This window comes from Molothrus ater, unplaced genomic scaffold (assembly GCF_012460135.2).
Source record: "Molothrus ater isolate BHLD 08-10-18 breed brown headed cowbird unplaced genomic scaffold, BPBGC_Mater_1.1 matUn_MA167, whole genome shotgun sequence".
NCBI lineage: Eukaryota > Metazoa > Chordata > Aves > Passeriformes > Icteridae > Molothrus > Molothrus ater.
Genome location: NW_023416708.1, coordinates 100,614 through 109,462, shown reverse-complemented (window position 1 = coordinate 109,462; position 8,849 = coordinate 100,614). Strand labels below are relative to the sequence as shown.

General features: G+C 63.4%; 1 protein-coding gene across 1 annotated transcript; it reads left to right on the top strand.

Annotated features, from left to right (window-relative positions):
* Positions 1-289: 289 nt before the first annotated feature.
* Positions 290-8,476, top strand: LOC118701234 (PDZ domain-containing protein GIPC1-like). Its single transcript, XM_036405864.2, has 7 exons — positions 290-354; positions 624-1,557; positions 3,280-3,465; positions 4,837-5,017; positions 5,622-5,737; positions 6,337-6,418; positions 7,729-8,476. Exons 2-7 carry the CDS (start codon positions 1,288-1,290, stop codon positions 7,878-7,880), a joined length of 987 nt encoding a protein of 328 aa, XP_036261757.1. The 5' UTR covers positions 290-354; positions 624-1,287; the 3' UTR covers positions 7,881-8,476.
* Positions 8,477-8,849: the final 373 nt, after the last annotated feature.

Genomic DNA, 8,849 nt, shown 5'->3' with positions numbered 1-8,849 from the left:
CCGGCTCCGCCCCTTTGGGGTCTGAGCCCCGCCCCTTTGTGCTCCGCCCCTCCCCCCTCCTTCGCTCTTCTGGCCCCGCCCCTTCGCACCCTCCCCGTCCATGCCCCGCCCCCGTAACGCTCCGTGCTGGCTCCTGATTGGCTGCGAGCGCGGGCGCGCCCATTGCCGGCGGCGCTGGGGGGGGGGAGGGAGCGGCCACGCCTTTTCCTGCCCCCCCCGCCTCCCATTGGGCCGCGCGGGGCGGGGCGGCCGCGCTGATTGGTCGGGGCAGGGCGGGGCGGTGGCGCTGATTGGTGCGGGCGGGGTTTGGCCACGCCCTCCCGGAAGTGCCGCTCCGGCAGCAGCGCCCGGCCGGTGAGGGGGGACCGGGACCGGGACCGAAACCGGAACCGGAAACGGGACCGGAACCGGGACCGGGGCAGAGCTCGGGGGGGCCGGGACCGCGTGCGGGAGGGGGCGGGGCCGGGGGTCGGTGGGAACCGGGGCCGGGACGGGCCGGGGGTCCCGGGGGGGAGCCGGGCCCGGGGAGCGGGAGGGCCCGGGGGGGAACCGGGAGGGTTCCGGGGGGTTCCGGGGCTCGGGGACCCCCCCCGCGTGCCTCAGTTTCCCCTCTCGCCTTTCAGCCCCCAGCGGAGCAGAGCGGGACCCCCCCGAACCTCGGGGTGGGGGCAGCGAGAGACCCCCGGGAACACCGGGAGCCCAAAAGAAACCCCGGGAACACCGGGACCCCCCGGGCACCCTCCAAAACCAACTCAGCGCCCCCCAGAAAGCCCCGAACCCCCCCAAAATCCCCCCTGAACCCCACACCAGACCCTCCCAGACCCCCCAAACCCCCCCGGCCCCCCTCGGCTCCACCTTAATCCCCCCAGACCCTCCCAGAACCCCCCAAAATCCCCTCTTAGACCCCCCCAAACTCTCCCAGACCCCCCAAAATCCCCTCCTAGGTGTCCCAAAACTCCCCCAGACTCCCCAAAACCGCCTCAGACCCCCCTAAGAGCCCCCAAAATCCCCTCTAGACCCCCCCAAAACCGCTCCGGATCCCCTCAGCTGCACCGAGATCCCCCCAAAGCCCCCAAAATCCCCTCCTAGACCCGCCCCAATCCCTTCTAGTAGAGCCCCCCAAAACCCCCCAAACGCCCTCTTAGACCCCCTCAGCTCCACCGAGATCCCCCCAAACCCCCCAACTCCCCACCAGCCCCTCCCCAGACTCCCCCCAGACCCCTTCCAGCCCCCCCAGATCCCCTCCTGGACGCGCCCCCCAGTCCCTTGTAGCCCCCCAAAGCCCCGATGCCGCTGGGGCTGGGCCGCCGCAAGAAGCCGCCGCCGCTGGTGGAGAACGAGGAGGGCGCCGGGGGGCGCGGGGGGGCCCCGGGAGAGCCCGGGGGGGCCCCGGGGGGGGTCCCGGGGGCGGCGCCCCCTCCCCACCCGCTGCGGCCCCGCCTGGTGTTCCACACGCAGCTGGCGCACGGCAGCGCCACCGGCCGCGTGGAGGGGTTCGGGAACGTGCGGGAGCTGTACGGGAAAATAGGAGAGGCCTTCGGGATCCCGGCCAGCGAGGTGAGACTGGGATGGACTGGGATGGACTGGGATATACTGGGATATACTGGGAATGGGCTGCGTTATACTGGGATGGGGCTGGGTTATACTGGGTTATACTGGGATGGGGTTCGGGAACGTGCGGGAGCTGTACGGGAAAATAGGAGAGGCCTTCGGGATCCCGGCCAGTGAGGTGAGACTGGGATGGACTGGGTTATACTGGGATATACTGGGAATGGGCTGGGATATACTGGGATATACTGGGAATGGGCTGGGTTATACTGGGTTATACTGGGATGGGGTTCGGGAACGTGCGGGAGCTGTACGGGAAAATAGGAGAGGCCTTCGGCATCCCGGCCAGCGAGGTGAGTCTGGGATGGACTGGGATATACTGGGAATGGGCTGGGTTATACTGGGATATACTGGGAATGGGCTGGGTTATACTGGGATATACTGGGATGGGGTTCGGGAACGTGCGGGAGCTGTACGGGAAAATAGGAGAGGCCTTCGGCATCCCGGCCAGCGAGGTGAGACTGGGATGGACTGGGATGGACTGGGATGGACTGGGATATACTGGGAATGGGCTGGGATATACTGGGTTATACTGGGATGGGGTTCGGGAACGTGCGGGAGCTGTACGGGAAAATAGGAGAGGCCTTCGGGATCCCGGCCAGTGAGGTGAGACTGGGATGGACTGGGTTATACTGGGATATACTGGGAATGGGCTGGGATATACTGGGATATACTGGGAATGGGCTGGGTTATACTGGGATATACTGGGAGGGGTTCGGGAATGTGCGGGAGCTGTACGGGAAAATAGGAGAGGCCTTCGGGATCCCGGCCAGCGAGGTGAGACTGGGATGGACTGGGTTATACTGGGAATGGGCTGGGTTATACTGGGATATACTGGGAATGGGCTGGGTTATACTGGGATATACTGGGATGGGGTTCGGGAACGTGCGGGAGCTGTACGGGAAAATAGGAGAGGCCTTCGGCATCCCGGCCAGCGAGGTGAGACTGGGATGGACTGGGATGGACTGGGTTATACTGGGAATGGACTGGGAATGGGCTGCGTTATACTGGGATGGGGCTGGGATATACTGGGTTATACTGGGATGGGGCTGGGATAGACTGGGTTATATTGGGAATGGGCTGGGTTATACTGGGATATACTGGGATGGGGCTGGGATATACTGGGTTATACTGGGATGGGGCTGGGATAGACTGGGAGGGACTGGGATGGCACACTGAACACGCCAGTGTCCCCAGTGTCCCCAGTGTCCCCAGTGTCCCCCCAGGTGCTGTTCTGCACACTCAGCACCCTCAGGTGGGCACGGAGAAGTTCCTGGGGGGGCAGATTGGGATGGGGGATTTGTCCCCAGTGTCCCCAGACAATGTCCCCAGTGTCCCCAGGTGCTGTCCCAGGTGCTGTCCCCAGGTGCTGTCCTGTGTCCCCAATGTCCCCACCTGTCCCCAGGTGCTGTCCTGTGTCCCCAATGTCCCCAGGTGCTGTCCCCAGGTGCTGTCCTGTGTCCCCAATGTCCCCACCTGTCCCCAGGTGCTGTCCCCAGGTGCTGTCCTGTGTCCCCAATGTCCCCAGGTGCTGTCCCCAGGTGCTGTCCTGTGTCCCCAATGTCCCCACCTGTCCCCAGGTGCTGTCCCCAGGTGCTGTCCTGTGTCCCCAATGTCCCCACCTGTCCCCAGGTGCTGTCCTGTGTCCCCAATGTCCCCACCTGTCCCCAGGTGCTGTTCTGCACGCTGAACACGCCCCAGGTGGACATGGAGAAGCTGCTGGGGGGGCAGATCGGGCTCGAGGATTTCATCTTCGCGCACACGCGGGGCCGCCAGAAGGACGTGCAGGTGCTGAAATCTGAGGAGGCGCTGGGGCTGACCATCACCGACAACGGAGCTGGATACGCCTTCATCAAGGTGAGACACACCTGGCACAGGTGAGACACACCTGGGGACACCTGGGGACACAGGGACACACGGGGACACACGGGGACAGTGCAGGTGCTGAAATCTGAGGAGGCGCTGGGGCTGACCATCACCGACAACGGAGCTGGATACGCCTTCATCAAGGTGAGACACACCTGGCACAGGTGAGACACACCTGGGGACACCTGGGACAGGTGAGACATACCTGGAGACAGCTAGGATAGGTGAGATACTCCTGGGGACACACCTGGGGACACACCTGGGGACACACCTAGAGACAGGTGAGACACACCTGGGATAGGTGAGACACACCTGGGCGGGGGCAATGGGGCTCACCATCAGCAACAATGGAGCTGGATACGCCTTCATCAAGGTGAGACACACCTGGGACAGGTGAGACACACCTGGGGACAGCTGGGGACACACCCAGGGACACACCTGTGCATGTAGGAACACCTGGGGACACAGCTGGGGCTCGCCATCAGCAACAATGGAGCAGGCTACACCTTCATCAAGGTGAGACACGCCTGGGCAGGTGAGACACACCTGGGGACACACCTAGGGACAGGTGAGACACACCTGGGGACACACCTGGGCAGGTGAGACACACCTGGGGACACAGCTGGGGCTCCCCATCAGCAACAATGGAGCTGGATACGCCTTCATCAAGGTGAGACACACCTGGGACAGGTGAGACACAGCTGAGGGACACATGGGGACAGCTGGGGACACACCTGGGTGTGTGTGCTGGGGCTCACCGTCACCAACAACAGAATGGGCCACACCTTTGTCAAGGTGAGACACACCTGGGGACACAGCTGGGACAGGTGGGACACACCTGGGGACACAGCTGGGGAGGTGAGATGCACCTGGAGACAGCAGGGTGGGGACAATGGGACAATGCTGGGGCTCACCATCACCAACAGCAGGTGACCCCGGGTGCCCCCAGGTGACTGAGATGACTTCAGGTGTGACCCAGGTTACCCAGATGTGACCCAGCTTACACAGGTGGCTCAGGTGTCCCCAGGTGTGACTCAGGTGTCCCCAGGTGTGTCTGTGTCCCCCAGCGGATCCGGGAGGGCTGGGAGGGCTCGGTGATGGTGCGCACGCCCCAGGTGTGACCCAGGTTACCTGGGTTACACAGGTTACACAGGTGTCCTCAGGTGTCCCCAGGTGTGACCCAGGTGTGTCTGTGTCCCCCAGCGGATCTGGGAGGGCTCGGTGATGGCGCGCACGCCCCAGGTTACCCGGGTTACCCAGGTGGCTCAGGTGTCCCCAGGTGTGTCCCAGGTGTCCCCAGGTGTGACCCAGGTGTCCCCAGGTGTGTCCCAGGTGTGACCCAGGTGTGTCTGTGTCCCCCAGCGCATCCGGGAGGGCTCGGTGATGGCGCGCACGCCCCAGGTGGGCGTCGGGGACGTGCTGGAGGCGCTGGACGGGCGCAGCCTGGTGGGGACGCGGCACTTTGAGGTGGCGCGGCTGCTGCAGGAGCTGCCCCGCGGGCACCGCTTCAGGCTGAGGCTGACCGAGCCCAGGAGGGCCTGGGGTGGGTACTGGGATGGACTGGGAGCGACTGGAATGGGCTGGGAATCAATGGGATTGGACTGGGAATGAATGGGATTGGACTGGGAACACTGGGATTGAACTGGGGTCAATGGAGCTGGAGCTGCCCCGCGGGCACCGCTTCAGGCTGAGGCTGACCGAGCCCAGGAGGGCCTGGGGTGGGTACTGGGATGGACTGGGATTGAACTGGGAGCACTGGGATTGAACTGGGAGCACTGGGATTGAACTGGGCTGTACTGGGGAGGTCTGAAGGTGCCCTCACAATGGGGACCCCCTGTGTCCTCCCGTGTGACCCCTGTGTGACCCCGTGTGTCCCCTCTCTGTCCCTCTGTGTCCCCTCTGTGACCCCTCTGTGACCCCTGTGTGACCCCTCTGTGACCCCGTGTGTCCCCTGTGTGTCCCCTGTGTGACCCCTCTGTGTCCCCTGTGTGTCCCCTGTGTGACCCCTGTGTGACCCCTGTGTGACCCCTGTGTCCCCTCCCTGTCCCTCTGTGTCCCCTCTGTGACCCCTCTGTGACCCCTGTGTGACCCCTCTGTGACCCCGTGTGACCCCTGTGTGACCCCCTGTGTCCCCTCTCTGTCCCCAGACGGGGTCGGGCCCCGCTCCGGGGGGGTCTCGGCTCGGGGGGGGCCCCCCCAGGTGCTCTCGGGCCGGGGGACGCTGAGGCTGCGCTCGAGGGGCCCGGCCACGCTGCAGGAGCAGGTAGGGACCAAAACCACCCCAAAACAACCCCAAAATCACCCCAAAAACACCCCAAAATCACCCCAAAAACACCCCCAAAACACCCCAAAACCACCCCAAAATCACCCCAAAAACACCCCCAAATCACCCCAAAAGTGGCCACGCTGCAGGAGCAGGTAGGGACCAAAAACACCCCAAAAACACCCCAAAACATCCCCTAGAGACCCCAAAAGTGGCCACGCTGCAGGAGCAGGGACCGCCCCAAAACCACTCCAAAATATCCATGGGAACCCCAAAATATCCCCTGGGGACCCCAAAACTGCCAGGGGACCCTCAAAATCCCTTTGGGACCCCCAAAATCCCCCTGGGATCCTCGGGGACCCCCTAAAATCCCTTTGGGACCCCCAAAATCCCCTTGGGGGCCCCCCAAAATCTCTTTGGGACCCCCACAATCCACCCAGGACCCTCAGGGACCCCCCTCCCCCAAAATCCCCTTGGAACCCTCGGGGACCCCTCAAAATCTCTTTGGGACCCCCAGGGACCCCCCAAAATCTCTTTGGGACCCCCAAAATGCCCTTGGGACCCTCGGGGATCCCCCAAACTCCCCCAAACTCCCGCAGCCGTCGGCGTTCGAGGAGCGCGCGGTGGCCAAGGTGGACGATCTGCTGGAGAGCTACATGGGCATCCGGGACAGCGAGCTGGGTGAGCCCCCCAAAATCCCGGGGACCCCAAAATCCTGGGAAACCCCAAATCCTGGGGGACCCCGAAATCCAGGACACCAAAACCCAGGGGAACCTCCAAAAAACCCTCCGGGATTACCCCAAAACTGCCCCGATCACCCCAAACCCCCGGGCTCTGCTGGGGAGAGCTCCAGGGGGATCGGGACAGCGAGCTGGGGGAGCCCCCCAAAATCGCGGGGACCCCAAAATCCTGGGAAACCCCAAAACCAGGACCCCAAAATCCTGGGGGACCCCCAAAAAACCCCCTGGGATCACCCCAAACTGCCCCGATCACCCCAAACCCTGCTGGGTTCTGCTGAGGAGTTCTGTCAGGAACAACGAGCTGGGTGAGCCCCCCAAAATCCCAGGGGACCCCAAAATCCAGGACCCCAAAATCCTGGGGGAACCCCCAAAACACCCCGCGGGATTACCCCAAACCCCCCCAAACTGCCCCCATTCCCCCAAACCCCCCAGGCTCTGCGAGCTGGGAAAGCCCCAAAACCTGGGACCCCAAAATCCTGGGGACTCCCCCAAAACCCCCTGGGACCCCTGGACTGTCCCCCAGTGTCCCCATCTCTGTCCCCATGTCCCTGATGTCCCCAGTGTCCCTGACGGTGTCCCCAATGTGTCCCCAATGTCCCCAATGTCCCTGACAGTGTGCCCAATGTCCCCAGTGTGTCCCCAATGTCCCCAATGTCCCTGACAGTGTCCCCAATGTTCCCAATGTCCCCAATGTCCCCAATGTCCCCACAGCTGCCACCATGGTGGAGCTGGGCCGCAACGCCCGTGACCCCAATGTGTCCCCATGTCCCCAATGTGTCCCCAATGTCCCCAGTGTCCCCACAGCCGCCACCATGGTGGAGCTGGGCCGCGACGCCTGTGACCCCAATGTGTCCCCAGTGTGTCCCCAATGTCCCCAATGTGTCCCTAATGTGTCCCCAATGTGACCCCGACGTGTCCCCAATGTGTCCCCAATGTCCCCAATGTCCCCACAGCCGCCACCATGGTGGAGCTGGGCTGCGACGCCCGTGACCCCAATGTGTCCCCAATGTCCCCAATGTGTCCCCAATGTCCCCAATGTGTCCCCAATGTGCCTGACAGTGTCCCCAGTGTGTCCCCAATGTGTCCCCAATGTCCCCACAGCCGCCACCATGGTGGAGCTGGGCCATGACGCCCGTGACCCCAATGTGACCCCGACGTGTCCCCAATGTGTCCCCAATGTCCCCAATGTGTCCCCAATGTGCCTGACAGTGTCCCCAGTGTGTCCCCAATGTGTCCCCAATGTCCCCACAGCCGCCACCATGGTGGAGCTGGGCCGCGACGCCCGGGACCCCGACGCGCTGGCCGAGGCTCTGGACGCTCAGCTCGGCGACTTCGCCTTCCCGGACGAGTTCGTGTTCGACGTCTGGGGCGCCATCGGCGACGCCAAGGCCGGGCGGTGCTGAGAGCCCCGAAACCGGGACCCCCCAAAAACACCTGGGCGGGACCCCAAAACCGCCGGGAGCCCAGAACCCCGAGACACCCCTACACGGGGACCCCAAAACCACTGGGACCCCAAAAACCACTGGGACCCTAAAAACCACTGGGATGCCCCTAAATGGGGACCCCAAAACCCCGGGATCCCCAAAAACCACTGGGACCCCAAAACCCAGGACACCCAAAAACCACTGGGACCCCAAAAACCACTGGGACCCCCCTAAATGGAGACCCCAAAACCCGGGACCCCAAAACCACTGGGACCCCAAAAACCACTGGGACCCTAAAAACCACTGGGACCCCAAAACCCAGGACACCCAAAAACCCTGGGACACCCCCAAATGGGGACCCCAAAACCCTGGGACCCCAAAACCCTGGGACACCCCCAAATGGGGACCCCAAAACCCAGGACACCCAAAAACCCCGGGACACCCCCAAATGGAGACCTCAAAACCTGGGACCCCAAAAACCACTGGGACCCCAAAAACAACTGGGAACCCAAAACCCTGGGACCCCAGAAACCGCAGGACACTACAAAACTCCCTGGGGCACCCCAAAAAACCCAGGACACCCCCCTGAATGGGATCCCCAAAAACTGCTGGGACCCCAAAAATCCTGGGACCTTCCCTAATGGGGACCCCGAAACCCCCCAGGATTGGGGACCCCAAAACTCTGGGACACCCCAAAAACCACTGGGACCCCTCTTGATAGAGACCCCAAAATCCCAGGACCCTCAAAACCCCGGGAAACCCCAAAAACTGCTGGGACCCCAAAAACCCCTGGGTTCTTCCCAAAATGGGGACCCCAAAACCCCTCAGGACTGGGGACCCCAAAACCCTGGGACACCCCCAAAACTCCCAGGGGCTCCCCTGAATCAGGACACCCCAAAACTCCCTGGGACACCCCAAAAACCGCTGGGACCCCTCTTGATGGGGACC

What these genes read in the sequence shown, in the direction of transcription:
- LOC118701234 (XM_036405864.2), top strand. Translation starts at nt 1,288, where the DNA reads ATGCCGCTGGGGCTGGGCCGCCGCAAGAAGCCGCCGCCGCTGGTGGAG. An exon ending in CTGGATACGCCTTCATCAAG is followed by an intron (nt 3,466 to 4,836) that starts GTGAGACACACC and finishes TGTGTCCCCCAG; the next exon opens with CGCATCCGGGAGGGCTCGGT. An exon ending in CGGCCACGCTGCAGGAGCAG is followed by an intron (nt 5,738 to 6,336) that starts GTAGGGACCAAA and finishes AAACTCCCGCAG; the next exon opens with CCGTCGGCGTTCGAGGAGCG.